The sequence below is a fragment of the Salmo salar genome, chromosome ssa06, assembly GCF_905237065.1.
Source record: "Salmo salar chromosome ssa06, Ssal_v3.1, whole genome shotgun sequence".
Lineage (NCBI taxonomy): Eukaryota > Metazoa > Chordata > Actinopteri > Salmoniformes > Salmonidae > Salmo > Salmo salar.
The window spans coordinates 49,759,645-49,775,297 of NC_059447.1; the positions used below are offsets into that span (position 1 = coordinate 49,759,645).

The 15,653-nt window shown below is 43.1% G+C and overlaps 1 protein-coding gene across 1 annotated transcript; it reads left to right on the top strand.

Moving 5' to 3' along the window:
- The first annotated feature begins 332 nt into the window (after positions 1-332).
- LOC106607587 (solute carrier family 35 member F6) lies at positions 333-12,254 on the top strand. Its single transcript, XM_014204669.2, has 6 exons — positions 333-536; positions 5,426-5,498; positions 5,830-6,001; positions 6,679-6,894; positions 8,571-8,681; positions 11,297-12,254. The coding sequence occupies exons 1-6, from the start codon at positions 460-462 to the stop codon at positions 11,770-11,772; spliced, it is 1,125 nt and encodes a 374-aa protein (XP_014060144.2). The 5' UTR covers positions 333-459; the 3' UTR covers positions 11,773-12,254.
- The last annotated feature ends 3,399 nt before the right edge of the window (positions 12,255-15,653 follow it).

Sequence of the window (15,653 nt, forward strand, 5' to 3'; positions counted from 1 at the left end):
AAAACCCCTTATGACCTGCTGAGACAAAGGTAATATACCCTTTGTTTTCCAGAAAGGGAGATGTGGTGTAATGTTAATGTTGAGCAGTGACATATGAGGGGCTTGAATGTCACAGGGAGGCAGAAGCCTGGACCGTTTTTTGCCAGCATGTGTGTTCAATAAAAGCCTTTTATTACGTTGTATTAAACAGTATACACATACAGAAGCAGTCCGTGTCTTCATAAAGTAACCTACTCCGTAGGAGACAGGCTGCCTTTCAGGCATCATTCAGGGCTGAAATGCCCCACGAGCCGGAAACCATCCTTTCACTGCTTGTGCGTACTCAGTCAGCTGACACACTCAAAGTCATGTGATTGAATTTTTGTAGGCAGATAGCGTGCACACGGTTGCTGGTAAACATCTTGCTGGGTTTGAAACAAAGTTTCTAGTAATTGTATATTATATCCTCGCACGTCCAACATGGCTTGGACAAAGTATCAACTATTTCTTGCGGGTTTAATGCTCACAACCGGCTCTATCAACACGCTATCAGCAAAGTAAGTGAACGCTTCAGTTATGTTGTCCATTGACGTCACGGTGTTTACAATGTAGCCAACGTCTAATGAAATGCGTGTTAGACCGTCAAGATTCGGACTGCAATGTTTTTCATGTTTATTGCACTGTTCCTGGTGAACAGAGTTGTTCCTCAATATATTTGTATCAACAGTTGTCTAAATTGGCGATTCATGGTATCTTTCATTTGGGAAAGGTATATATTTCCACCATCTTTGTAAATACCTTTTCATACAATCAAGCATGGTTGATAATGATATTCTGTAAGTTTAATTACAGGTGTCAGTGTAATGTATGATTACATTTGAAATGGTGAAATTGCTAGACATTAGACAAAATGCCAGACACAAGGAAACCTTTCACGTTTGCCTTGCGTCACTGTTGATTCATGTCTTGTCATGTCATGAAATGCAGGACACTGCTGCCTCAGCAAATCACTGGCTTTGTGCCGCAAAACAGACAGACTCTAAATTGACTTCTGTAAATTACAGCAGTTTAACTTATTTTGCTGTCATGCAAAATAGGATGTGGATTGGGGTGACAGGTCGTAGTTCTGCTACTCTGCTTTTTTTATGTCATGTGGAAATGACACCTGATCAACTTTAACATTTTGTCAAAGATGTGGTCTAGTCTGGCAAAAGTCCCTCAGTATGGATACTGTATGTCACACATGGTTGCTCTTGCTCAGTGAAATGAGACAATGTAGCAAATAGAGATCAAGTTTCATCCACTTTTTGGGACTTCTTACCAGAGCAGTCACCTGAAACCAAACCCTTCACTGTATGCGCTTCACTGAGGAGAATGTTATCTTGAGCTGAGAACAGTTGCTTCTTGTGTAGAATTTTTTTACATTTATTTTAGGAGTAATTTGCGAAGACCCTTTGCGTTGATTTGACCAACTGTGTTAATACTTGGCAGTGTCAAATGTCTTAAGATCAACAGCTACATTTTGTCAATAAACCAGTGGCTCAATCGTGCATAGTTGTGATATGGAGGTCAATCTGCTGATGTGTGAGGGAAAAGGCGGCATCATCAGTTTGTGTGGCACTGTGACTACTACATCCCTTCTATTGAATCAGCAAGGAGAACACTCACATGCCTGTCATGCCTCTACTGATTAGGCCTATTGGACTATAAAAGCCAATAGGTGCTAGTGCTGACCGATTAACTGAAATGTTTGGGATTTTTTAATTTTTAAACATCTATAAAATCATTTGAATTCCATTTTTCTGTGAGCCCGATGTTCAGTTTCTGCAGGGGCGCAACTTTGCTTTTAGAAGTGGGGGGGACATAATTTTGTATTTATTTTTATTTAAAAAAAAAGATATATATATAATTCATCAAGTTGCATAAAAAAGTTGCATAAAAACTCAAAACAGCGTATCGGAATCTGTTCGGTGTGTGTGGAGCAGAGACGAGACTGACGCCTCATGTCCACCCGATGCATCAAACTCATTGCATTCCGGCGGAAGTCATTCATTGTCAATGGAGCAGTCAGTAACGCAATGTTGGGGGTACCGCACTAGGCTGCGCATGCGTTCAATATTTTCAACTCATGTGTTGTTTTACCATACGGTGGTACAAAAGGAAGTACACACACACTCTCCAACTAGCTCGCTTTTAGCTATTTGAAAGTTAAGCACTTGGGCGTCAAGTACGGAAAATGCAGGCTAGACATCTGGCAAACACAATGATGATTTGTTTATTAGGCTGTTCCAAATTGTCCAAAAGATTATATTTATAAACACACTCCTTTTTCTTGATCTTCTTATTGTTGTTGTTATTATTATAAATAATGTAATTATCATTAGTAGGCTTAGTATAGCAGCCTTGTATAACCACCACTGAGCTGTAGGCCTAAAAGCACATCCTGTTTAGTCTTAATACTGTAACTTCCTTAGGCCTATATTTCAATACTTATATAGGCTACTGTATCAATCAATCAATCATTAATTTGTTCATGTCATCATACAGCATTCGAGTCATTCATGATTTGAAATGCAATCAAGCATTTTAGTTTTAGTTCCATTTTGGAAATTGCATTCGCAAATGAATGCGACTGTTTTTAGTCTTTGCTGTAATAAAGGCTTAAAAACAAACTCTCTGGTATGCTTAGTATTTATTTAGTCTTTACATTGTTCCAAATGGTCAGAAATATTATATTGTAATCTATACAGCACCTGTTTGGCACACATAATATGCACGTAGAGCTTGCTCCTCACCTTTTTATTGATCTCCAGTATTTTCTACAGCAAGACAAATGTATTCCACACATCTGACTTTCCCTTTACCTCCTGAGCAGCTAGTAACAATTCCCCCGTTTCAAGTTTATTTGTCATGTCTTCTGCATCCATTTTGCTGTCTTGTGTTAAGGTGTTCAGAGTTTGTTATAATAAATAATAAATCAATATAATAAAATCAATCTACACACAATACCCCATAATTATCAGGGATCAAGGTAAGACCCAAGTGCAGACTGTGTGAAGTAACAATGTTTATTGTAACAACAGGGGCAAGCAAACGACCGGTCAAAGCAGGCAGGGGTCGATAATCCATAGTAGGAGCAAAGGTAAAGGACAGCAGGCAGGCGGGCTCGGAGTCAGGACAGGCAAGCGTCAAAACCAGGAGGGCCAGAAAAGAGAAACTGGAAAAAGCAGGAGCTGAGACACAAAACACTGGTAGGCTTGAACAAACAAGACGAACTGGCACAGACAGACAGAAAACGACACCTGGAGTGGGTTGAGACAAGCACAAGGACAGGTGAAACAGATCAGGGCGTGACAATAATGACAAAGCAAAAACAGGATTTTTGGCAAATTTATTAGAAATAATTACATAAGTATTCAGACCCTTTACTCAGTACTTTGTTGAAGCACCTTTGGCAGCGATTACTGCCTTGAGTCGTCTTGGGTATGACGCTACAAGCTTGGCACACCTGTATTTGGGGAGTTTCTCTCATTGTTCTCTGCAGATCCTCTCAAGCTCTGTCAGGTTGCACAGCTCCAGAGATGTTCAATCAGATTCAAGTCCGGGCTCTGGCTGGGGCACTCAAGGACATTGAGACTTGTCCCAAAGCCACTCCTGCGTTGTCTTGGCTGTGTGCTTAGGGTCGTTGTCCTGTTGGAAGGTGAATCTTCGCTGAGGTCCTGAGCACTCTGGAGCAAGTTTTCATCAAGGATCTCTCTGTACTTTGCTCTGTTCATCTTTCTCTCAATCCTTTCTAGTCTCCCAGTCCCTGCCACTGAAAAACATCCCCACAGCATGATGCTGCTATCACCATGCTTCACCGTAGAGATGGTGCCATGTTTCCTCCAGATGTGACGCTTGGCATTCAGGCCAAAGAGTTAATCTTGGTTTCATCAGACCAGAGAATCTTGTTTCTCATGGTTTGAGATGCCTTTAGGCAAACTCCAAGTGGGCTGTCATGTGCCTTTTACTAAGGAGTGGCTACCGTCTGGCCATTCTACCATAAAGGCCTGATTTGGTGGAGTGCTCCAGAGATGGTTGTCCTTCTGGAAGGCTCTTCCATCTCCATAGAGGAACTCTGGAGCTCTGTCAGAGTGACCATTGGGTACTTGGTCACCTCCCTCACCAAGACCCTTCTACCCTGATTGCTCAGTTTGGCCACGTGGCCAGCTCTAGGAAGAGTCTTGGTGGTTCCAAACTTCTTCCATTTAAGAATGATGGAGGCAACTGTGTTCTTTGCGTCCTTCAATGCTGCAGATATGTTTTGGTACCCTTCCCCAGATCTGTGCCATGACCCAATCCTGTCTCTGAGCTCTTTCTTTCGACCTCATGGCTTGGTTTTTGCTCTGCCATGCACTGTCAACTGTGCGATCTTAAATAGAGAGGTGTGTGTGCCTTTCCAAATCATGTCCTATCAATTGAATTTACCATAGGTGGACTCCAATCAAGTGGTAGAAACATATCAAGGATGATCAATGGAAACAGGATGCACCTGAGCTCAATTTCGAGTCTTATAGCAAAGGGTCTGAATACTTATGTAAATACATTTTATTTTATGTTTTTATACATTTGAAAAAAAAATATTAAAACCTGTTTTCGCTTTGTCATTATGGGGTATTGTTTAGATTGATGAGGAAAAATAATAATTAAATCAATTTTAGAAAACTTGTGTAATGTAACAAAATGTGGAAAAAGTCAAGGGGTCTGAATACTTTCCGAATGTACAACATTTGTGTGTCTGTAGCTTTTTCACTCATCATTATTTCCGATTCATTCAGGATTATCTGTAGTCATGGGAGCATCCACATTAATGTAGAAGTATTTATAAACATTCTATTTTTATTTACAATAAAAGTGACTCCAAAATGACGCTATATTATTTACCATTATTTTGTCCCCAATAGAAATTAATCTGAAACCAAAACAAACAACAAATACGTTGGTAGTTACTGTCTTGACCCATCGCTGCAACTCCCATATGGACTCGGGAGAGGCGAAGGTCGAGTGCCATGCGTCCTCTGAAACACAACCCTGCCAAGCCGCACTGCTTCTTGACACACTGCTCACATAACCCGAAAGCCAGCCACACCAACGTGTCGGAGGAAACACTGTCCAACTGGCCAGGTCAGCTTGCAGGCACCCGGCCCGCAACAAGGAGTTGCTAGAGCGCGATGGGACAAGGAAATCCTGGCCGGCTAAACCCTCCCCTAACCCGGACGATGCTAGGCCAATTGTGCGCCGCCTCATGTGTCTCCCGGTCAAGGCCGGCTGTGATACAGCATGGGATCGAACCTGGGGCTGTAGTGTCACCTCAAGCACTGCGATGCAGTGCCTTAGACCGCTGCGCCACTCGGGAGACCTGGTGACATTCTTGAGCAAACTTAATCAACATTCTCTTCTCCCCCAGATGGGCTGACATGTTCTCCGCAAAGGGTTGTAAAGACTCCCCTGAACACGGATTCGCCCACCCATTTGTACAGGTACAGTCTTTCAAATAAAAATACATAGTGTGTAAGCTAAGACCTAAATGAATCACTTGTCTTTATCAACATTTTGAATGGATTAAATGTGTCATTGTTTTTTTTTTCTTGCTCAGTGTCTGTCACTCGTACCCCCTGCCTCCCCTCTCTCTCCTTCTGACTCCCCTCTCTCTCCTTCTGCCCCTCTGCCTCCCCTCGCTCTCTCCTTCTACCCATCTGCCTCCCCTCCCCTCGCTCTCTCCTTCTACCCCTCTGCCTCCCCTCGCTCTCTCCTTCTACCCCTCTGCCTCCCCTCGTTCTCTCCTTCTTCCCCTCTGCCTCTGCTCTCTAGGCCGTAGGGATGTTCCTGGGGGAGCTCAGTTGCCTGGCTGTCTTCCACATGCTGCTTTGTCACGACAGACGGAGACCAGAGCCCAAGATGAACACGGGCCAGAGCTTCAACCCCCTCCTTTTCCTTTCCCCTGCCCTCTGTGACATGACCGCTACCTCCATCATGTATGTTGGTACGTGACCCTGACATCCAGGATATTTATCTTCATTTGGTATTGCAGTGGGCTCCAGAGTTTCTGGGCATGTTGCTCGTTGCTTGAGCCGCCATTTAATTCCCTGACACCTTACATAAAATATGTACCAAAAAGGGCTTCCAAGTTCTATTCTTCAAAAGTATTTTTCAAAAACTGCAAGGAAGTCAAAATGATCTGTAACGTTATGGTCAGAGACACAATTACAAACACATTTTTCCATTGAACTTTAAGTTCCTGTGATGTATCTTCCATTTTATTAAGGAACTGGAACACAATATCCAAGAACTCTAGATTGTCATAGTGAAAGTTTGTGCTGACTGCCTGCAGACCTGGGTTCAAATAGTATTTGCTTTCTTTTGCCTGGAACTAATTGCCAGTTGAACCAATTGAATAGTCACAAAGTGCAACTGCTGCCCATTTGCCACTCCGGGCAGACATTGAAACAAGAAATCTTATTTACATTTTAGTAATTTAGCAGACACTCTTGTCCAGAGCGACTTAAAGGAGCAATTAGTGTTAAGTACCTTTCACTTAGTCGGCTCAGGAATTCAAACCAGCAACGTTTCGGTTACTGGCACAGCGCTATTAACCGCTAGGATACCTGCTGCCCTATTTGAACCAAGCTCTGTCTGTGACCCTCTGACTCTCTTCCCCAGCCCTGAACATGACGAGCGCCTCCAGCTTCCAGATGTTGCGCGGGGCAGTGATCATCTTCACAGGCCTGCTGTCGGTGGCCTTCTTAGGGCGCCGCCTGGTAGCCAGTCAGTGGACAGGCATCCTCATCACCATCCTGGGCCTGATAGTGGTGGGCCTGGCTGACTTCATGAGCGGACACAAGGACGACTCTCACAAACTTAGCGAGGTCATCACTGGTAAGGTAGAGAGAATGGTGGGTTGGAAGGGGATACTTGTAGTAGCAAGGGTAGGACTGTTACAACACAATGAGTATGGTTACATTCACACAATAATATGATTATTGTGAATAGTCAGATTAATATAATAGTTTGATTTTAAAAGTTTACATGCTTTGCAAGAAGAACAGTTTCCTTAATCCTGTTTACATGGACACATCGGAAATCAGGCTACCTGATGGGACTTCGATAAATGCAGAAAATCACCAATCAAAATAAACATTCTACCACAGCGAACATGTTATTTTTGTGAAGCCTATTTGAGTCCGAGTTCGGACATATGAAGTTTGTATGAGAAAACTATTTCAAAGATGAATACATCCAGTTTTTCCAAACTCAATATACTTGTGCAAAAGAAGGAAGCTTGCGTGGGTTGTGTGCACATCAAATACATGTAAAAATTGCCTACATCAAGCCAACAAATAAAAACATTGCAGCCCACAGGTATAAAATATCCTATAAATCACATTGGCTATGCATGGCCTGTCTGCAAGGAACTTGAACATTGTATCAACGTTTAACTTGGGTCCGGCCTGAAGCTCATGCTATCAAACTTGCAACATTGTATGAAATATTCTGGGCCCTTAGAGTTTCCTGTGCCAGTGAGCTCCAGACAGACAGACACAGCTGTAGGCTATTTGCACAAGATATAAGAAGTAATCAGGTAGGCCTTTTTTATGACATTTTACCAGATCAGAACATACCATTTTTTTCCCCTTTCATGCTGAGTGGTTATCAAAAGGGAGAGCTGGAAAGTATTTTCAAATAGGCTACGTTGAGGAACTATTGTCATTCTCAATGGATGTAAAAATAGACTTAGTTGACTTGCTTTTTGAGGAAAAGAAAAAATGACTCCGCAGTGATGGTGAGTTAAGACAATCAGAAATAGTATCAGATTGCCAAATGGGCACATTTATAAGCCTACATTTGTGCGCAGGCCGGGTAGTCTAGGCCCAGGTCCATGCATAATCAGGTGTGTGTCCTTACTCAAGATTGACAGGAGCGCTCCAAACAAAAGAAAATGAATAAATTGACAACTCATAAATGGAATAAAATAAACAAACTTTTTCCTCACAAGTGTAGCCCTGGTATATATTTGCTGCTGCTCGACTAAAAATAAATCTTGATCAAACAATCGACCAGTCAACTAAATAGTGTCAGCCCTACTCTGCCTACTGCTATAATCAGTTTAATCTCAAATGATTATTGTGCATTAAAACATACTCATTGTTAAGAGGATAATGAGTGGGCACTTACAGTGACAAAGGTAGGGCCCTGTTCGAATACTCTTAGAACAGTGTTTACCAACCGCTGTCTTAGAATATATCTTTCCCTCCTTCCTCACTTGAATTAATTACGATCAAACTTATGATTGGATAGTTGAAAGCAAGCTTTACAGAGCAGTTATTTCACCAGTCCAGTCACATCTGATCAGTGATTACCTCAAGGAAAATGGGATGGATACATTTGAATGGTATTCAAACAGGGCCAACGACTGAGTTGGAGTCTTGACTTTTCATTATTTAGATTTTGCTTCTACAGAGACTGGTTTTCCTACACCATCAACATCTTGCTAAAATAAATGCCCAATGAGGAACTGCCGTGCAAAGGCCTTACCCATCTCTTCTAACCCTAAGGTGACCTTCTGATCATCATGGCCCAGGTCATTGCTGCTGTCCAGATGGTTCTGGAGGAGAAGTTTGTCTACAAGCACGATGTTCATCCTCTACGGGCAGTGGGCACTGAAGGTACGGTACAGTGAACATACTGTATACATTTACGGCTGTGTGCATTTGGTTAATGTATAACTCCATGATGTACAGAATGTAACAATGGTGTTTGTAAGCTTCACTCTCAAAGCTGTACAGTCTTAAGAAACACAAGCATAATAATCAGATGTGTAGGTTGTACTTAATGACCTATTTAACCATTTCTGTTCATTTATTTCAGCAGAAAAAAATGTCTGTCACCATTTCGTACTTAAGATGGTGCTAATGTTTGTAGATCATTACGTACTGTACATTATTTATAATGTGAGATACCTGGAGAAAATCAGACCTCTGGAGAATTTTTGTTTTTTATGGTCCTCCATTCAGTAAAATACACTGCTCAAAAAAATTAAGGGAACACTAAAATAACACATCCTAGATCTGAATGAATGAAATAATCTTATTAAATACTTTTTTCTTTACATAGTTGAATGTGCTGACAACAAAATCACACAAAAATAATCAATGGAAATCCAATTTATCAACCCATGGAGGTCTGGATTTGGAGTCACGCTCAAAATTAAAGTGGAAAACCACACTACAGGCTGATCCAACTTTGATGTAATGTCCTTAAAACAAGTCAAAATGAGGCTCAGTAGTGTGTATGACCTCCCTACAACGCATGGGCATGCTCCTGATGAGGTGGCGGATGGTCTCCTGAGGGATCTCCTCCCAGACCTGGACTAAAGCATCCGCCAACTCCTGGACAGTCTGTGGTTCAACGTGGCGTTGGTGGATGGAGCGAGACATGATGTCCCAGATGTGCTCAATTGGATTCAGGTCTGGGGAACGGGTGGGCCAGTCCATAGCATCAATGCCTTCCTCTTGCAGGAACTGCTGACACACTCCAGCCACATGAGGTCTAGCATTGTCTTGCATTAGGAGGAACCCAGGGCCAACCGCACCAGCATATGGTCTCACAAGGGGTCTGAGGATCTCATCTCGGTACCTAATGGCAGTCAGGCTACCTCTAGCGAGCACATGGAGGGCTGTGCGGCCCCCCAAAGAAATGCCACCCCACACCATGACTGACCCACTGCCAAACCGGTCATGCTGGAGGATGTTGCAGGCAGCGTTCTCCACGGCGTCTCCAGACTCTGTCACGTCTGTCACATGTGCTCAGTGTGAACCTGCTTTCATCTGTGAAGAGGCGAATTTGCCAATCTTGGTGTTCTCTGGCAAATGCCAAACGTCCTGCACGGTGTTGGGCTGTAAGCACAACCCCCACCTGTGGACGTCGGGCCCTCATACCACCCTCATGGACTCTGTTTCTGACAGTTTGAGCAGACACATGCACATTTGTGGCCTGCTGGAGGTCATTTTGCAGGGCTCTGGCAGTGCTCCTCCTGCTCCTCCTTGCACAAAGGCGGAGGTAGCGGTCCTGCTGCTGGGTTGTTGCCCTCCTACGGCCTCCTCCACGTCTCCTGACGTACTGGCCTGTCTCCTGGTAGTGCCTCCATGCTCTGGACACTACGCTGACAGACACAGCAAACCTTCTTGCCACAGCTCGCATTGATGTGCCATCCTGGATGAGCTGCACTACCTGAGCCACTTGTGTGGGTTGTAGACTCCGTCTCAAGCTACCACTAGAGTGAAAGCACCGCCAGCATTCAAAAGTGACCAAAACATCAGCCAGGAAGCATAGGAACTGAGAAGTGGTCTGTGGTCACCACCTGCACAACCACTCCTTTATTGGGGGTGTCTTGCTAATTGCCTATAATTTCCACCTGTTGTCTATTCCATTTGCACAACAGCATGTGAAATGTATTGTCACTCAGTGTTGCTTCCTAATTGGACAGTTTGATTTCACAGAAATGTGATTGACTTGGAGTTACATTGTGTTGTTTAAGTGTTCCCTTTATTTTTTTGAGCAGTATATATTGGCTCTCCCTGAACTCTTGGGAAAAAAACAAGTTCCCATCTCCTATACCCAAAATAATAATTAAAACATAAAGGACAGACCAGAACCTTAGATATGCAGAAACTAATTTTGTAAGCATTACATGGCGAAGTGCCACTGTACACAGCACAGCCATTGGTTAGGCAGCAAAAAAGGGTTTACATCAGCAAGAGCAGGGCAGGCCAGGGCTCATGATTGGGAACACCTATCCATTGCAGTGTGTAAATCAGTGTAGCCTAGTTTTATATACACCATCCCAGCAGTGCAAAAACTGAGGAAGTACATTTTCTTAGAAATATAACTTTGCCCTGTCCTTCTCTGAGCATGCTCTTCATATAGCCTAGGCCTAAAGTTTATAGTATAGGCTATTGATCATTTGATTGAGGCCACACTAGGTGCACTTGATATTGCGCGCCCGCAGAGAATCAGGGATGAGGAGCAGCATTGGGCACACATCGAGAAATAATAACCAACACATTCTCAAACACTGAGCAATATGACATTTAATCGATTATAAATTACATGACCCTCCCCTGGACTAAATAAAACAATACTAAACCCTCCCCCTAACTGAAATTGGAAAAGCACGACCCTCCATTTTCTTCCAGGTAACAATTGTGTACATTTTGACCGCTCCCTTAGTAATTCACCCTGTCTCCATTAATTTCCACCCTTCTTCTCCTCCATTCTCCAGGGTTCTTTGGCTTCTTCATCCTCTCGCTCCTCCTCATCCCCTTTTTCTACATCCCGGTGGGCAGCTTCAGCAACAACCCCCGCCATGTCCTTGAGGACGCGCTGGATGCCTTCTGCCAGATCAGCCACAACCCCATGATCATCCTGGCGTTGCTCGGTAATACAGTGTCCATCGCCTTCTTCAACTTTGCCGGCATCTCTGTCACCAAGGAGATCAGTGCCACCACGCGCATGGTGCTGGACAGCCTGCGCACTGTGGTCATCTGGGTGGTCAGTCTGGCTCTGGGCTGGGAGCAGTTCCATGGGTTACAGGTGTTGGGTTTCATTGTGCTGTTGGTGGGTGCGGCACTGTATAATGGGCTTCATCGCCCCCTGCTAGCAAGGATTCTGTGCTGCGCCAGCGTTGAGGAGGAGGAAGTCAACCCAGTGGAGAGGACGAGCTTGCTGGACGAGGGAAGGGTGCAGGAAGAGGGCTAACTGACCTGAAGTGATGACCTCGCAACATGCTGAAAGTGTGTGTGTATGACATGTAGATAACATAACCCTGTCGTACTCCACACCATGCGTGTATGACATAAAGACAACACATTTCTCAGATAACTGTACATGACAATATCTTAAAACTGTTGTTAACTCCTGGTTGTAAATTCTAGGTGACATATGTTGATAGGATCTTGGACTAGCCCCCCTCAAGGCTTGTTGCAGCATCGGTTAAATGTGTCAGTGGTGGGAGGCATTTTATAAATCCACAAAAGTTAACCATAACATTGTTTGATAGAGTGCGCTACTGTGATCATTGATACAGTGGCTTGCAAAAGTATTCATCCCGTTGGCATTTTTCAAATTTTGTTGCCTTACAAAAAAAATAGATTTTTGGGGGGTTTGTATCATTTGAATTACACAACATGCCTACCCCTTTGAAGATGTAAAATATTTTCTCTGAAACAAACAGGATATTAGACAAACAGAACTTGAGTGTACATAACTATTCACCCCCCCCCCCCCAAGTCAATACTTTGTAGAGCCACCTTTTGCAGCAAGTCTTTTAGGGTATGTCTCTATAAGCTTGGCACATCTAGCCACTGGGATTTTTGCCCATTGTTCAAGGCAAAACTGCTCCAGCTCTTTCAAGTTGGATGGGTTCCACTGGTGTACAGCAAACTTTAAGTGATACCACAGATTCTCAATTGGATTGAGGTCTGTGCTATGACTAGGCCATTCCAAGACATGTAAATGTTTCCCCTTAAACCACTCGAGTGTTGCTTTAGCAGTATGCTTAGGGTCATGTCCTGCTGGAAGGTCAACCTCCGTCCCAGTCTCAAATCTCTGGAAGACTGAAACAGGATTTTTTTTCTCTAAGCAATGGCTTTTTTTTGCCACTCTTCTGTAAAGCCCAGCTCTGTGGAGTGTAAGGCTTAAAGTGGTCCTATGGACAGATAGTCCAGTCTCTGCTGTGAAGCTTTGCAGCTCCTTCAGGGTTATCTTTGATCTCTTTGTTGCCTCTCAGATTAATATCCTCCGTGCCTGGTCTGTGAGTTTTGGTGGGCGGCCCTCTCTTGGCAGGTTTGTTCTGGTGCCATATTCTTTCCATTTTTAATAACGGATCTAATGGTGCTCCGTGGGATGTTCAAAGTTTCTGATATTTTTTTATAACCCAACCCTGATCTGTACATTCCACAACTTTGTCCCTGACCTGTTTGGAGAGCTCCTTGGTCTTCATGGTGCCACTTGCTTGGTGGTGCCCCTTGCTTAGTGGTGTTGCAGACTCTGGGGCCTTTCAGAACAGGTGTATATACAGTGGGGGGGAAAAGTATTTGATCCCCTGCTGATTTTGTATGTTTGCCCACTGACAAAGAAATGATCAGTCTATAATTTTAATGTTCGGTTTATTTGAACAGTGAGAGACAGAATAACAACAAAAATATCGAGAAAAACGCATGTCAAAAATGTTATAAATTGATTTGCATTTTAATGAGGGAAATAAGTATTTGACCCCCTCTCAATCAGAAAGATTTCTGGCTCCCAGGTGTCTTTTATACAGATAACGAGCTGAGATTAGGAGCACACTCTTAAAGGGAGTGCTCCTAACCGCAACTTGATACCTGTATAAAAGAAGTGCTCCTAATCTCAGCTTGTTTTCTGTATTAAAGACACCTGTCCACAGAAGCAATCAATCAATCAGATTCCAAACTCTCCACCATGGCCAAGACCAAAGAGCTCTCCAAGGATGTCAGGGACAAGATTTTAGACCTACACAAGGCTGGAATGGGCTACAAGACCATCGCCAAGCAGCTTGGTGAGAAGGTGACAACATTTGGTGCGATTATTTGCAAATGGAAGAAACACAAAAGAACTGTCAATATCCCTCGGCCTGGGGCTCCATGCAAGATCTCACCTCGTGGAGTTGCAATGATCATGAGAACGGGGAGGAATCAGCCCAGAACTACACGGGAGGAACTTGTCAATGATCTCAAGGCAGCTGGGACCATAGTCACCAAGAAAACAATTGGTAACACACTACGCCGTGAAGGACTGAAATCCTGCAGCGCCCGCAAGGTCCCCCTGCTCAAGAAAGCACATATACATGCCCATCTGAAGTTTGCCAATGAACATCTGAATGATTCAGAGGACAACTGGGTGAAAGTGTTGTGGTCAGATGAGACCAAAATGGAGCTCTTTGGCATCAACTCAACCCGCTGTGTTTGGAGGAGGAGGAATGCTGCCTATGACCCCAAGAACACCATCTCCACCGTCCAACATGGAGGTGGAAACATTATGCTTTGGGGGTGTTTTTCTGCTAAGGGGACAAGACAACTTCACCGCATCATTTGACGGGGCCATGTACTGTCAAATCTTGGGTGAGAACCTCCTTCCCTCATCAAGGGTATTGAAAATGGGTCGTGGATGGGTATTCCAGCATGACAATGACCCAAAACACACGGCCAAGGCAACAAAGGAGTGGCTCAAGAAGAAGCACAATAAGGTCCTGGAGTGGCCTAGCCAGTCTCCAGACCTTAATCCCATAGAAAATCTGTGGAGGGAGCTGAAGGTTTGAGTTGCCAAACGTCAGCCTCAACCTTAATGACTTGGAGAAGATCTGCAAAGAGGAGTGGGACAAAATCCCTCCTGAGATATGTGCAAACCTGGTGGCCAACTACAAGAAACGTCTGACCTCTGTGATTGCCAACAAGGGTTTTGCCACCAAGTACTAAGTCATGTTTTGCAGAGGGGTCAAATATTTATTTCCCTCATTAATATGCAAATCATTTTATAACATTTTTGACATGCGGTTTTCTAAAATATTTTTTTTTTTTGTTATTCTGTCTCTCACTGTTCATATAAACCTACCATGAAAATTATAGACTGTTCATTTCTTTGTAAGTGGGCAAACGTACAAAATCAGCAGGGGATCAAATACTTTTTTCCCCCACTGTATACTGAGATCATGTGACTCTTAGATTGCACACAGGTGGACTTTATTTAACTAATTCTGTGACTTCTGAAGGTAATTGGTTGCACCAGGTCTTATTTAGGGGCTTAATAGCAACGGGGGTGAATACATATGCACGGACCACTTCTCAGTTTTTTTTTTTATATATAATTTTTTTATCTTTTTTTTAATTTCACTTCAATAATTTGGACTATTTTGTGTATGTCCATTACATGAAATCCAAATAAAAATACATTTAAATTACAGGTTGTAATGCAACAAAATAGGAAAAACGCCAAGGGGGATGAATACTTTTGCAAAGCACTGTATATATGCGTTTACTGTGGTTACTTACACTTAACTAATATTGGATTCTTGGATAGGGTAATACACTCGTTTTGAGTTGATTTAATTTCAATGTTTAGGTCTTGACCAGTGGCATTTGGTTTGGTGGCTCTCACCGCTGTTTTTCAATTGGGAAAATGGGCTTGTGTTCAGCCCTGGCATTTGTACTGACCTCTTATTTCTGATTTCCCCTGGTGTGAAATCATGGACTTGTAGTAACTTAGACAAGATATGGCACCAGTGGGCTGTTGGTTCCATGCTTTTTCAATAGTTTTTCATTGTTGCACTGTACATTTTACTAATGTGTCACTAGTGACATAACAGAAATACTATGTAAGCCATTGGACTTTTAGTACATTTTTAGGGCTTTGAATATAAACCACAAATTTAGAAGTTGAAACACATGGCATGGCTGCATGAACTTGAAATGTTGAATCAACTATTAACTTGGTTCCGGCCCTAAAGCATGTGCTAGCGAACTTCATTGTATCATTGTATAAAATATTCTGGGCCCTAAGTTTCCTGCGACAGTGAGCTCAGGACAGACACAGCTGTTGGCTATTTGCTCAAGGGATAAGAAGTA

Excerpts from the sequence above, each read along its gene's own strand:
- LOC106607587 (XM_014204669.2), top strand. The coding sequence starts at position 460 with ATGGCTTGGACAAAGTATCAACTATTTCTTGCGGGTTTAATGCTCACA. Across the intron at positions 537-5,425 it reads ATCAACACGCTATCAGCAAA|ATGGGCTGACATGTTCTCCG; the intron begins GTAAGTGAACGC and ends CTTCTCCCCCAG. Across the intron at positions 5,499-5,829 it reads TCGCCCACCCATTTGTACAG|GCCGTAGGGATGTTCCTGGG; the intron begins GTACAGTCTTTC and ends TCTGCTCTCTAG.